General features: G+C 42.0%; 2 protein-coding genes across 4 annotated transcripts in view; one reads left to right on the plus strand and one right to left on the minus strand.

Moving 5' to 3' along the window:
* Positions 1-15,626, plus strand: part of LOC119156454 (cytochrome P450 2J2-like) — a 120,056-nt gene that overhangs the window by 90,178 nt on the left and 14,252 nt on the right. For all 3 annotated transcript variants that reach the window (XM_037406183.1, XM_037406184.1, XM_037406185.1), the window contains one exon: positions 4,329-4,394. The gene's annotated coding sequence lies outside the window, so the exon portion shown is untranslated. The remainder of the gene's footprint in view (positions 1-4,328; positions 4,395-15,626) is intronic.
* LOC119156458 (cytochrome P450 2J6-like) lies at positions 1,826-15,551 on the minus strand. Its single transcript, XM_037406190.1, is given in 11 exon segments — positions 1,826-2,240; positions 3,438-3,579; positions 3,928-3,931; positions 4,720-4,903; positions 6,192-6,333; positions 7,126-7,302; positions 7,966-8,126; positions 8,566-8,715; positions 10,827-10,989; positions 12,277-12,327; positions 12,329-15,551. Coding segments are annotated over 11 exon segments (1,467 nt in total). The 5' UTR covers positions 12,443-15,551; the 3' UTR covers positions 1,826-2,061.

The raw sequence follows: 15,626 nt of genomic DNA on the forward strand, positions 1-15,626 counted from the left end.
TTCATAAATGCTATTCAGCAACATATAAAAACCTTTTTTCACCAGTAGTCTCTAAAAAATTTCCCAATGGAGATACAAGTCCTTTGTAAGAATTTGTAAAAGAACTTGTAACTCTGTTGGGAATTTTTTTAAAGAGGCTTTAAGTGAAAAAAAGATTTAAAGTAACATGGGTCCTATGCACCTGTTCCTAAACCTTACCTCTTATTCAGTCTTTCACACCTCCTATACTCACAGAGACGAATACACCAAGACTTACTTGGCTGTCAAACACAGCAGACACCAACTAGCCAATCGCCTCATACTCATTTTTGTAACACTATCTTTATAGCAGTAGGAAAACCAAATCCAAGTTTTGCAGTAGTGCACAACCCACCCTCCACTCCTGACGGAATCTACATCAACACAGCACAACGCAGTGCCCCGCAGAGCCAGATATGGACCAGAGAGCAGGGGAGCCACATCAGCTTGATCAGCTTGACCCGCTAAGCTTGGGCATCTCTGCTGCCAAACTCTGACTAGTGGCAAGTGCCAGCTTCAAACCTATGGGAGTCATGACAAAAGCATCCCTTTGAGCCCCCCCCCAGAAGCCTGAGAAAAAGAGCACTAAACCTTATGATACCAAGGTCCTTCACAAAAATGAATAATTTTTTTTCACCAACAGCATTACATTAAAGAAAGAAACCTCTAACATGGTGGATAAACAAGGCAATGACAACTAGTCTTTGTCGTGTAACTGTAGTAACAGTTGTAAAGTCTTTTCCTCAAGGAAGGAAACTGGTAGAGCAACAAAGCATTTGCTGCATCCACTAGTAGCCCTCACTCTGACCTTGATTTTTAAATCTTGCTGGATGACAAGGCCAGCCGCACAGTGTGAGTGGTTTCCGGCACTTGCTCTTCACTAGCCCTGCTTGGGCGCTGTTCCTGCTTCTGCCAGCTGTGTCCTGCACAGTTCCACACACCACACCACCCCCCCCACCCCCACCCCACCCCCGATGCGCACACCTCACTAGCAGGCACTCTTAACTCAGCAGCTCTGCTAACAGTCTCCTTTACTCCCCTGCTGGAAGGCTGTCTGCAACCAGCCCTGTCCTCACAAGAAACCCTCAAAGAGATTTGATTCTCACACACTCTCAAGAAACACTACGTAACTCTCCTGCCTAGCCCCTCCTTTGCAGGTGCCAAGCTTTGCTTCGCAAGGCTGCAGGCCGTCCCCTGAATGGTACTTTAGGCATCGATAAAGAGACACGGCCAAGCTACGCTCCTGTAGCCCATTAGCAGTACAAACTCCACTCAGTGAGAGGACTCCTTCTCTCATAGAAATGCTTCTCAAATGCACCACAACAATACAGGCAAAAAAAAAGCATTTTCAGGCCAGCCAGCCCATTGGTCCGCTATCATTTACACCCACTTTGTTTCACCAGCAGCGGGGCTCCCCTCTGCAACTCTTCAGCAGGGAGTATGAGAGGTTTGCCTTCACTTTCAGCCCGAGTCACTAGCCTCACACTCAAATGAAGGGTTGCATTGTTGCAGCTCTCCTACTTCCAGATCCAAGCTATCATCTCCCCACGGCTCTTGGCTAAACAGACGAACCAGCTGGCTCACACCTAGTTGGCACATCCCTCCACAACTCTGCTCCCCCACGCAACCATACCTAGGGGCTCTGGCAATGCCCAAAGCCACCACCTCTGGGAAGAGCATTTCTATACCTCACTCTAGATGTGAGAACGCGTGGGAACGAGGGGAAGACCTCTCAACATGTCGCTTTAATGTTCCTTTTCCCTCCAGTAAGATTCCTGTTGAGTTTCTAGTAAGACTAGACACCGTAATGATTTACTGTGTTTATTTCATTTGTAATACAGCAGGAAAAAAAACGTACAGAGATTTTTCAGACACAGGAAAACCAAAGCATTTTTCAGGGCCAGCTTCTTAGACATAACACAACAAGGATAGATTCACACTGAATTTGAGCTGGAAATGAAAAACGTAAAAGCTGCACAGAAGATCAGCACGCTAGCAAAGCCGTGGGAATGCCTCTTTCTCAAGTCTGTAATACCCTGCAACCTAGTGAAGAACTTCACAGAGCTCATACGGATGGGGCTTCATTGTACTCCCAAAGATAATGTCTGTATTGACTTCCTTAACTCCTTCTGGTAGAGTGAACTTGAATGTCTGCAGCAGGCTGCAGAAGATGATGAAAAGCTCCATCTTCGCCAGCACCTCTCCCAGACAGCTACGGTTGCCTGCAGAGGGAGATGGGAAAGAGCGGTCAGTCCCACAGAAGTCTGTAACCAGCACCTGCTTCCCCGCTTTTCAAAAGAACATCACTCAGCCTCAGCAAGGAACAAGAGGCTTTGCTGAATGTGATGTTCTCCCCTCAGATTGAACTGACCAAACTGAGATGTCAGCAATCCTTCTTTGCAGGATCTGCCCAGATTATAGAAAAAGACACCAGAGATGCTTCTCAATAGTTTCATGCTTTCCTTCCTAATCTATAGGACTCCCCATTTCTATAATTCTTTATTTCTGTAATTCTATATTTCAGTCTCTTGATTCCAATGAGAATTACAAGAAAGCATCTTTAGGTTCCCTCGTAGCTTCCACTTCGTACAGGCTGACTTTTCTTCACTAACAGCAGTGAAAAATCAGAACACAGAGGATATTCTACATCTGATGACATATTTTCCTACATAATGCTTTCAGTGAAAACAACTTGTTAAAGAAAAATCTTTTCCCAATTTATCGATTAACTGTGTCCAAGATATAATTTCCAGTCAGAAAAAGAGAGTGACAGACCCTGAAACGCAGTGGTTAGGCCATTCAACCTGGATGCAAGAAACAACTGTTTAAATTTCTGTTCTGCCCTGTTTAGGCCAGGAACCTGAGCCTGACATTTCCACGTCTCAGCTGAGGGCTCTGACAACCAGGCTATTCCATCCTGGCATGATCCCCCACAGCTTTTGTTTGTTTAAGCTTCTGTAAACTCACACACTGGGTGAAAACATGACTCCAGAAGCCCCCCAGAAAAGACATAGCCATCTAGGATGTACGTGATCCACCTTCACATTTCTGCACTTATACAAAGTCAATCAGCTCCAGCAGAGCAGCCTGCCACAGAACAGCCACTATAATAGCATAACCTGACATAGTCAGAGGATGACAGAGGACAGCAGTACAAGGACTCAATTCCCCAAATTATTGGCAACTCTAGGGCCTTACTTCTTTTACCTTCTCTGCATTTTCACAGAAGTCTAAGATGAAAGGTTTATAAAATTACCAAACAACTTATTTTTGTAATCAAACATTTTTCTGGGCTGGGAAAACCACGTGCTCCTATAGTTTGGAATGTATTGCAGTTGGCCTTCTCTGCAATGAAAATAACACAGCTTTACACTCACAATCTAACCCACACAATCAGGTTCAGTTATTGGTGCACCTACCCACTGAGAAAGCTATGAAGGCCTCTCGGGTCACAAAATTTCCATCCTTGTCCAGGAAATGACCAGGGTTGAACTGGTGAGGTGTCTCCCAGTACTCAGGGTCAAAAAGAGCCGAGCCTATGTGTAACACAATTATAGTGCCCTGAAAGGAGGATGATGTTGGCTCAGTTGTCTCTCACACATCAAAGAACACCACAAACCGATTCCAGCTATAATTCAGCACATGCTGGTCACATGGAGAGGCAGCAGAAATGAAACATTATTTTATTAGGAAAAAAACTTTTAATCTCAAACTGTTCTGAGGTGGGTTTTCTTCAAAGTAGTAAATAAGAAAAGAAACTTCAGTATTTCAGATTCAGGAATTTCCCTGCTGTATTCCTTCATGTGTGTCTGTCTTTTTTTTTTTTTTTTACCCCATTCTGTTAGCAAATGCAACAGAATGCATGGTTTGCAGTTCTTTACGACCTTATCCTAAATCTACCAAAATTACTTTCCTACTTCTGACAAGCTTTGACAGGTTTTGACAGGTTTCACCCTAGAAATGAAATTGTATATTTCAAATTCTCTTTCTGAAGGTGGAGGTGGGAAAGGTGTGCATGACAAACAGAGGGGGTTGCAGGAAGATGTCTCCATGCATGCCTTTGGGGAGGTTTGGCATTGAGGTTAAGGTTGGAAAGGCTGGACACGCCGAAGAAGCTGGAAGAAGCTTTTTATTTGAGGTTAGGTGGCAGCTCAGAAGCTGTGGGGAAACATCTTCATTACATTTCAAATATGATGCCAGAGAGGTAATAATAAGAAAAGAAGTCCCAAGTGAATGAGGTTGCGTAGACACTTGGTATTGTCGCAGACGTCACCGATGAAGAAATCATTCCATCTCCCATTTGTCCGCAGGGCAGACAATATCCTAACATGAATGGTTTGCTGCACCTTCCCTATTGACACCACTGTACATTTCTTGTAAGTATTCTCTGACGTTTTGAAAGTATAAGAGCTCAAACGTTTATGAATTATTTTAAAACCACAGGCTCTTAGAAAGACTCTGCAGTGCTCTCACAGCACACTAGTTTCATTGGTGTGCAGCTGTGCTCTTGGCGAGCTTTTTGCCTCACTGTGAGACAAAGTCACAGGCCAGAGGGGATGGGAGGGGACGAGCGCTGTCTGCCAGTGCTGTCACCAACACCCATCTGTCCTGAACTGGAGAGAAAGGGGATTAATGGTAAACATGGCTGCAGGGAACTGAACTCAGCCAAAGATCACATCGGAACAGAAAGGATATCCGTACCTTTGGAAGTACCCCAGAACAGTTGTATCCTTCACTGCTTCTCTAGGAAGTGTAATTAAAATAATGCTACTAAAGCGCGTGATCTCATGAATCACAGCATTTGTATAAGGCAGTTTCTTCCGATCCTCATAGCAGATTAGATGGGAGGGACTCAGAACAGCATCTAGTTCTTTCTGGATTTTTTCTTAAAAAAATAAAATAAAATCCATTATAGATAAAAGAACACCGTTTTGCATGAAACAGAGCTTTGATTTCCTTTTTGGATTATAGTAACAATGTAAAAAACTGCCGTGTGTAAATAATTTATATTTACCATGTCTTAAAATGCGAATACATTTATACAACTCTAGTTATGATTTTACTACGCTCTAGTAGTTCCTAGTTTATAGAGTCTATGTTCAGATCATCTTTCCACAAGCCAAACAGATTTATTGAGCTTCATAGTTAAAGGAAGGGGAGTGAACTATAAATAAAGCAAGAACTTATTAAGAGATCAATTCAGTTAAGCTATTATTTTCACTCCGGCTAAATAGAGACTCACAGCACATTAATCGGCATGTTGCAAGGGAGCCATCGTATCAAGCTGATTCACATATGTAATGATGAGAACTGGAACAGGATAATACTACCAAACCAACACCAACTGTTAATCTCTTTTGGCTGTTATCCAGGTTTCAGTAAGTAACATAGTTTATACAGTCTCGGAGGGTTCAGGGTCAAATTTCATGCTTAAAAGTTAGGCTAGTAATCTAAGAGGGTTTGTTTGCTTTTTATTTCATTGGAATTTGGTACATTTATATATGTGTGCATAAGGCTCTGTTCTTCCAGCATTCTAGCACCGAAAGCATGAAAAGAAGGATTTTTAGCTCTGAACCCCAGGGTCAAGAACACATACTTGGCACAGCAATTCATCATCTCTGAAAGCCCTGTATCAAATAATTCAAAAATTCTGAAACTACTGTACAACTATGCCCCATTTTTAGAATTTTCATCATATTTTTCATCTTTCTTCTCTGCTTAACATTTCCTTATGTTACGATAAATATATTTATTATATAGAAATATAAATGGTGTCTCAGTAAGGACAAACAATGTATTCTTATTACACGTTCTGGATACCAGAAAAGTGTCACTTTTCCCTAACCCGAGCTCATATTTCACCTCAAGTGTCTTCAGCCAGACTGTATCTTCCATTATATGCTTACAGTACTGAAACAATCCAAAGAAAATCAACAAGACAAAATACAGTATCAGAAGCTGAATATCCCTGAAATTACTTTAAAATCTCTGTCTGAAAATTTTCTATTTCACTGGCTTCTTCAAAGCAAAGCTCAAAAATGTGATCTTAAAAAAAAAAAAAAAGAAGAAAGCTTCATCTTCAAAAAAACTTGATCTTAACCAAACAAAGAAAAAAAAGTGTAACATACAATTGTTCTAATTGAAACATACCCACGTTTGTGTCTGCAACTCACCTTGGATGTCAGGATAAACCACCATGAAGAGCAGAGCCCAATGCAGAGTGGTGGCAGTGGTCTCTGAGCCACCCAGGAAAAGGTCAAAAACAGACTGCACCATGTTGTCTTCTTCAAATGTAGAACTGGTGACATTTTTAGTCTACAGGTGTCAATGAGAAAGGTAAAACGGCATATACCTGTTTAACAATTAGCACTAAGACAGACAGCGTCCACTATATCTAAATGAACAGTCTTTCTAGAGGACAGAGAAAATGCAGATACTTGAGCAAAACAAAGATCTATGCAAATATTTTCCTCAAATAAGTACATTGATCCTGTTAAGTTACAGGTGCAGTTGAAAGAGTCAGGTGCCTAAGGTCCTGTTATGCTGCCTTCTGAGTGACTTGTTGCCTTGCTGCTAACTTCGATATCTGAAAAAAAACCACTTCAAAGTAGTTTTATCCCACCCTTGCCACTATCTGCACATTTGCTCATTTCAGCTATCTATTGCATATATAGTATGTTATCCTTTTAAAAGATTTACGCTTTTTTTTCAGAGCAAAGACTGCCATAATTTTAAGATTGGTATTAAAACCATACAGTACTACTAAGCACAAAGATAATAAATGCAAATATTAGTAAGACACAAAGAATCAGAATCAGCCAGCCATCCAAATATCTGCACCTTCTCAAAGTCCTCCCTACCACCCACCGCTCAGCCTGCACTAAGGATTCTACAGTATAACAACAAACGTAATTAATTTATACTTCTAAAACAAGTTATTAAACTAAGTATTTAAAGTTTGTATTTGAGTTCGACAGCAGAGTTTTTAAACTCTATCTGTAGAGCTCTGTAATAATGTTGCTATGTACAGAAAACCGTAGGCTGTAGGAAAGGTGCAGGGAATCTGTTACGATGGGATCTGTGTCCCATACAGCGCAAATTACTCACTTTCTTTATCTGATCCAGGTAAAAGTCAATGAAATCTTGTGGTTCATCTCTTATGCCTCTTTCCCTGTGGCTTTTAATTTCCTGCCTTATGAAAGAATGAACAAAATCAGAGGAATATGCCGCTTTACATGCAGGTCCTGGGAGGTACTCTGAAGCCCGTGGAAAAATTTCATACATCTGTGGAGCGAGACAGATGCAGTAAGTTAGATTACATGAACAAGGCTATTGTAGAGATACAGTGTCAACATTTTTGGTGCTAAATTGCTGAATTAATTTCTTTAGGAAAAACACTGTAGCATTAAAGAGAAGTGTTGGGTACATCACACACACTAAAACCATGAATTAAAGACAACACTGTTTTCACCCTGGATTCTTTCCTAGCCTGACCGCATAACTCTACTTGTATCTGCCCTGTTAATTCACCAACAAAAGAATTCAGTTTCACAGACAGATTTAACATGTATTAATATTAATAAATGCTTATATATAATTACGTTAGCAAACAAGAAAAAAAATTCTCTTTTATTCCGATGCAGAGTACCACCTTTTCACCTTAGCAGTACTGATGATTCCATTACAGAAAAGTTCAGCGTGACCTTTGCCAAGAAATTCTAATGAAGATTGTTAATATAATATTAATATAATAATTGAACAATGTCAAACCCAAAACACTGTAGGTCCAGTTCATATTCATAGTCAGAATTTTTATCAGCATTTAATGTGTACTAAATAAAGCAATAACTATAACAATATATGATAGCATAATTATATTGCATAATAGTGCAATAAATGTGCTCAATAATAAAATAATTTGCATATTAAATAAGTCATTTTCCTCACATAGTAAAAGTAGCTGTTCCCAAAAGCCACTATACAATTGCATGCTTCAATCAGCTGGGGGAAAGTTTTATCCTCTAGGGAGAAACGATGTCCAAAAACCACAGCACAGATCACATTAGAGACAGCGTGAACAATGGGGAAGGAAGGGTCGTCAGCTCTTCCTGCAGACAGAGATAAGCATTCATGTCCAAAGCACTTTCTTTAGCTCCTTTGTTATTTCAGAAGCATGATCACAATGACGTTTTATAATACATGTCGTCTGTGCTATTTAGACTGTTACCCTAGAACACCCAAAATTCACCAGCAAACATAATGAAAGATAAACCTCATTCAAAAATGAGGACAGGAAGGCCTCAGGTCTTTAACTCCCAGCCTTGGCTTTTTTTGTTTGCTTTTTTTTAAAAAAATAAATCTTGATCTTGGTGTTGATACCAAAATACACATTGCTGAGGTCTGACTGTACAAACAGTTCTAAACTGTGCTCCAAACCCATTCTTTTCTGGAGCAAAACCAGTTAGTATCTACCCTTTAGAGTTACGCAAACAATGTTCTATGTCAAAAGCCCAAATGCAGTTCCCAAGCACCTTGTCCATGGCATACCGTTTTTGTCCCTGAAGAACCCAACCAGATAACGGGCTTCGGTTTGTATCCCATGCTCCATTCCTTTATTCCCCATTCCCAGTTTTCTGAGAGTTCCAATTCCAAAATGTCTCTGCTGTTTCCAGATGAGACCATTTGAGACCAGGATACCTTCAGCCATCAAGAAAAATCAATGTTATGTCACGTTAATGTTCATATAATAGTAAGAGACATACACACTAAGAGTCCCATTTTTATCATGCTGCCGCTCATAATGAAGACAGCCTCATCAGGGCAGTGTTCTTTTAATTTATTTTGCTAAAGACAGAGAAACAACCTCGGTTAATATACTCTCACCTCTGCAAAAAGCCCACTCAATCTCAGGATTCACACACCTGCCTTCCTGTTCTTTCTGAAGCATCCAAGAACAGTGGTTATTTACTCGAAACTCCACCCAGCAGCCTGCTACAAGCTGTAAAAGACAGTGTGGGTTGGTGTTGCCTTCTATTTGCCCATGCTTTGAGCAGAAATTAATCTAAATCCCTAATCACAAAGAAAGGCTTACAGCCCAGCTCATCTGATGTCTTATAAGATCTCATTTATTATGTTATACAATCTTCTCATACAATTAATACTTACTGGTAAGCTATGTTTGCCAGCATGCCTATATGGACATTGTGTTCTTGCAGATGTTGCCACAAGTCAGCTCTGCAGGAGCGGCAAAGACAGCTTTCCTCAACGAACACTAAGGTCAGGTTTCTACAGCCTGGAAATACGATGGTGTCTCTCACCAATCTACTCATCGTTGGGGAGGTCTAAGCATTTCCTATGCTTCTGATTCTAACTTTACACAAACCTTCTGGAGATTATCGCATCTCCCTGTTAGTACCGCTTCAAAAAGAAAAACTTTATTGGCTAGAGCTGATAACTAGTTGGGAGCACATTGCCTGTGCTACACAGTCTCTGGCTTTCAGGGGATACTGCTTTTGCCAGGCTGTTTGCACCAGAGAGTGAGTTCTTGTCCTGGCCCAGGTCCCTCCTGGAAAGACAATGAAACCAGGGCAAGAACCACCCAGCAGGAACCAGAGCAGGAAGAGCAGGCTTTAGCCCATCTACAAACAGCTCCCTGGGACAAGAGGGTCTCACGGTGGGACAGGAAGGCACCCCAGGCCGCTGTGCTGTGAGCCTGTGTTCTAGCAGACAGCCCAGCATAACAAAATTTAATCACATGGTGGAGAATCGCTTCACCAGTCTAGCCCATGCTTCTCCCCTGGGAAAGCCAGCTTGCTCCACGAGACAGCTGCTTGACCACAGCCTGGAACAAGTCTCCCCTTTTTCTTTCGTTGTCCTGGGAGCCTGTGCGAGCAGAAAGGAGCCAGCCCAACAGGCAGGTATCTGTGTCGCAGATGCCAACCCGCAGCTGTGCTGCAGCTGTTTGTTAAAGCCATCCCTCTACAAATCACTAGCACCAGGGCAGCTTGTCACAGCCCAGCTACTTTACTCCACATCTCCCAGATGAAAGGCAGCAATAAAGACCCTTCCAAATGGACTGAAGTGGCCCCAGACAATCATCTATATTCTTTAAAGATGTTTTTCTCTATATGAGCTAGAATTACAAATTAAAGCTCTCTAGATCGTAGCCCACAGGCAACAAAGCCTGACCAGGATAAAAGCATCTGCTCTATATCCTCTGGATAAGAGGCTGGTGGAAACACGTTCAGTCATTTCTGTTTTAAACATGCCACCCTTTTTATTCTCCATCCACCGTAATTCAGCAACGTCTGATGTAAACGATCGCACAATAAGAAGCTCTGAACAAGGCTATGTTGCACCTATGTCTGGCTAATCTATTTAAAGCTCCAGTGACCTTCCCGTGCCTTTGGACTTCTCAGAAGCCTAGAACTTGTTCAACAGCTCTGCACTTGCTCTCCTTACAGCCGCTTTTGCTGTAAACAAACAACTGGGAGCATAAGGAATTACTTTAGCCTCAGCTTGCAGAGGAGGCTGCAAACTCCAGATTATTTCTAATCAGGTCACACAGTTAGACAACGCTAAGAACGGGCAAGCAAGACCTAGCTAGGCACAAATATTGCTGCTCTGATGAGATTCGGAAATACACATGTGACAGTGGGACTCTGGAGACAACAGAATAATGCTGCAGAACTGTATCGTTCACCCTGAGCAGACAGAATGGTTGAATTGGGAACTAAGGGCTTACTAGTAAGGAAGACATGAGAGGAGAAGTCAAGGATTAAGCCCTTCCACAGATATGAACGTCTTACCCTTTCCATTTGCCACTCTGTTGAAGACTTAGGTCTGTACTCGCCCAGAAACATCCTCGGAGTTGGTGGCGAGAACATTCTTCACAGCTTTGAATCCATACTGCACCACCACACGTCTGTGACCCAGCCACAGGGTACAGATGTTGCCATAGATTTTTGCCAGCTGTCTGTTAGATCAATGCCAAAAAAATACCCATGGGAGAAACATCAACCAAAATGCACATGGTGGGCTGCTCTGTTCCACCATGACATTACTCACGGGTTCCGGAAATGAAAAGGGACAGTGGTTTTGTTTTGCAGTGTGAGTGCTTACCACAGCGAAGGCACTCTCTGGGAACCCTCCATGCATGATAGAAGAACAGATGCTCTCTCCCTCTCCAAAACTTGACCTGTGTTGCCTTTGCAATATTAACAATTAGGAAAATGCCCTCAACTGAGTGTTTGCAGATCTGTATTAGGTTTCACGTGAGATTTCACCTGCCCATTCTTCATTACATTTTTCATTTTTTATTTTCCTCAGCCGGCAACTAGAACTTCCCGGTGTAACTCTCCTTCTAGTACTGCAGACCAAGTTCCAATGGCAGGACCTCTTCCCCTCTGATACAGAAGCACTGTCAACTGAGGCATCTGAGCATAGATCCCACCTCTGCTTGGGCAGCGATGGGGACCGCTCTCAGGCACCCCTGTGGGCATTTAGCAAGGACAAAGTCCCTGATTCTAGGCAAAAAAACAGCACAGCTCTGTCCTCCTACAGTGATGAACAGGTACCCATCAGAAAAGTTTAGCATCAAGATCTTTTAAGTTCCCTTTTCCTGAAGCCAACATTCTCCAGCTGCAGCCACCTACCCCCTGACATGCAGGTTGCACTTGGCACCTAAAGAAAGGTTGCGATTTGAAAAATATACCAACACGCTGGATTCTCTCATGGAGTTTTGGCTCAGTGGAGGACGTTGAGTACTGAAAGAACCTGTATTAACATGTTTAGCATGGACCTGATTCTTTCCATCAGTTCCTTCTTTTTCCTATCTTTTACATCTTTAGCTCACCTGCAAGGAGCAATTCTCAGAAAGGACTTCAGAAAAACAATGGAGCTAACATTCTGGCTGCATGTGGGATACAACGTTGTTTCCATCCCATGATAGAATGATCACGATAGATTTTCTGTATGCACCTTTGGTGAGAAATCTGAGAAACGCTTTTTTCTTCCAAGGCAAAAAGCCTCCCTTAAAAACAAAAAGTCTTTTTTGAGGCAAAATTACTGTCCTTAGTTCTAGTACTAGTACACGTACTAGTTTTCATATAAATTAGACTGCAAATTTTACTTAACTTCCATAATTCACCTTCTCTCAGGATTAGGTTCTCCTTTCTACCACATTAGCCTGCCAACAGCCATCATGAGTTGTTACAGTTTTTGCTCAGTAACCTTCAGTTCACATATGCAGTTCCATACCTTTTTCAGGCTGCCATGATCAGCTCTAAAATTTATCCACCACATGCTTCCTAATGATGGGAAATGGGGTTGGTCCAGGAGGAAATCCACGACTTTTCCATTGCATTTTCAGGAACTGTGCACCCAGAAGAATCAAAACCAGGGATATGAGAATTACGCTTATCATTTCACACCTCCAAACTACTCTGTCACTGAGAAAAGTGCTATGAATCAGTCTGTTGAAATGACCCTATGTTGTTGTTCTTAAGTCTTCCCTGCTATATTTAAGCTTTCTGAATTTTTCTCCTCCCTTCTTTCCTACCATGCCTCCTGATCTCAGAAAACGAAGTGTTCCCATTCTCCAGTGTATTTAATACATCACTATGCTGCAATACGCTAATAGCCACCATCCCTTTAAGATCCAGTAGAGGCTAGAAGGCAAGCACCTCATTCAGAAATATCCTTTTGCGCAACCAGTTTGACAGAATATGTCACTCAAAGCACTGACTACATGCAAACAAGAGCTCAGATACAAAGCTGCAGCTGCCTTCCAGGTACTGCGTACGCAGACAAGAACAGGGGCACTCAGCGGGTAGCACTGTCTGGGCAGAGGCAAATGAAGCAGTCAGAAGCCTTGTATGAGTGGTTGCAAACATAGATTTGGGAACTAAGAGCAAGGAAGCATTGCAATGTGAGTTTTCACAGTAAACAATACAGGCGAACTGCAAACAGCACAGTGAAGAATCAAACGTCACTGGTACTATGGACAAAAAGCTTAACAGATCTGCCCTGGTTTCAGCTGGGATAGAGTTAATTTTCTTCTTAGTAGCTGGTACAATGCTGTGTTTTGGATTTAGTGTGAGAACAATGTTGATAACACGTTCATGGGTTTAGTATAAAAACTACCAAGCAACAACTAAGTCAAGGACTTTTCAGTTTTTCAGGCCCTGAGAAGTAAGGGCATATCAGCTGGACATTTCCTATACCCACACTTTCATACGGAGGGCCTTATCTTCCTCATCCCACATTTCTGTCCAGGTATGACAGCTGGGGTTTTCTGCGCTTTTTTTAAATTTGTTTTTTTATCTGAAGGACTCAGGGACACATTTAGCACTGCCAGCTTCTTCCTGAAAACCCAAGCAGAAAAAGAAACTTGAAAACAGAAATACTTCTTCATGGCACATTTTCATCATCAGTCTTCGGTTCGCTCTAGAAATGAGACAAGCAGCCAGTATCATGAAGATTTTTCTTTCCAGGTTTTCCAAAATATTTTAAAGCACAATTTCCTATTTAAAAACACACACACACACAAAACCACATACAAAACAATGCCTCCCTCCCCAAAAAAAACAAACCAGCAATTCCTACAGAACTAATTTCTGCACCGAGGACATCAGGTCTGACCTATGCCTCTGCTTCAATTCCATTGGATTTCCCTCCCTGTGAGCAGGGAAAAAGGGCTGCGTTCTCATTCGCCACATTTTGCTATTGCACATTCAGCAACTATAAGTATTATCTTTTGCTAAATAACGGGGTAAGTGAGAATTCTTAAGAGCTGCATATGTTTTTTGCTTCAATCTGCCCATGCAACAATGTGAGTGATACTGTGGTGCCACGTCAGAGTAAATTCAGATGCAACGTCACACGATACACTGCCCCATGCATTCCGCAGCGTAACAGGTTGGCTCCTGTTCCATAGCACCTCCCCAACAGGTGGGTGAGCACCACGGGCACAGCTGTACAGAAGGGCAGCGATTCAGCTCACTATAGTGTGCTTCGTCCTTTCCTAACAGGCGAGATGGGACCAGGGAGGGAAGAACACCATTATTTCTCCCTGCTTTTAGAGTCTTAAGAATTGAATCTCAGGTCTACAGTACCCAGCACAAACCTGTTTTCAGGCAGTTATAGCAGATGACCATTCTAGCTCAAGGTAATAATTTCATATGAACCTCGTTGTAGGGAGGATGTCATAGGCTGCACTAAACCTCACCTGCCTGAGGTTTCCAAGGATAGGGCATGAAGTCAGCTCCTGAGGAAAGCACCTATGCAGCCATGGTGACTTCAGGAGCTGCACAGTCAGAAGACATGACCAAGAGTATAAGAGCCTCACTGCCTGACAGCAGGTCACTTCTGTTTTACAAGAGACTTGGGAAGCAACAGCTGTGGATGTACCACCTGAAGCTACTCTATTCTGCTCTGAAGCATCCACTTCTGAAAGGGTTCTTGTCATAACCAGGATTAACGGGTATCTCATCACCTTCTCTTTTGACCCCCTTTTACCCTTCCAGACTACTAGGAAAGTTTATTCATTGGATCTTGTGCAACAAGCTTTTCTCTTCCAACATGCTATGACAATAAGAAGAAACAGTTTTCCTTCAGGTAATTCAGCAGACAAATTTGTGAAGTGGAACCATGGAGCCTGAGCAAATTTCTTAAGAACTAATTGCAAGCACACGGAAGAGAAGTTCCATGTTTAGAGCTGTATGGGTCAGGAAACAAATGGAACAGTCAGCAGTGTAATAATTGTGATGGAAGATGGGCAGGCTTTTCTCAGATACTGAAATATTCCACATGCAAACTGCACACCTAATACTGTGCTGCAACTTCTGCTTAACTTACAGTATCCCATTGTTTCAATGTTACGTTTTCTTCTACTGCCAGAGTTCTTTTCGCTACATACTCTCTGCATTTTTTAAATTATCGTGTTCTTTGTAGCAAAACCCAATTTTAATTAAGTGCAGGGGCCTGACCCATGGCAGAAGCCAGTAGATGCTCTTTTAAAAATAACAGCTGAAGGAGGTCATTCACACACAAAGCTGAGCCATATAAGCACACCCTTACATCTATCAAACAAGTTACTTATGAAAGTATTTCAATATTGCCGGATCCCTGACTGCAGAACTTCATTTGATACACTCATCTTACCAGTGAACTTCAAGCTTCAGATTTGCTGAGAAAATAAGGTGCAAGAAAGAATATAAACTAAACTGAAAAACTGTCGAAAAGAATGCTGAAGCTGCAAAGAGTCAAACATTAGGAAATGGCAGAAATAAGAGGGTAACTGACCTGATGAACTATGGTTTAGCCTATGAAATTCGTGTGCCTCTTCAGTTCCTCTGCAGCTGACTGCGGAGCGCTGACAAGATTCTACAGCACTTCACAAACCAGCAAGACTGAAAGGGTGCTAGACTTTTGTAGCTCCCACACCTTTACAATATACAGCACCACAGCACCAGTGTAACGTCTGCATTGCTTTCACCTAAGTAGCACTACAATACAAAAAAAACCCCCACAAACAAAAAAAACCCCCACAAACAAAAAAAACCCCCACAAACAAAAAAACCCCCACAAACAAAAAAAACCCCCACAAA

This window comes from Falco rusticolus, chromosome 13, assembly GCF_015220075.1.
Source record: "Falco rusticolus isolate bFalRus1 chromosome 13, bFalRus1.pri, whole genome shotgun sequence".
Lineage (NCBI taxonomy): Eukaryota > Metazoa > Chordata > Aves > Falconiformes > Falconidae > Falco > Falco rusticolus.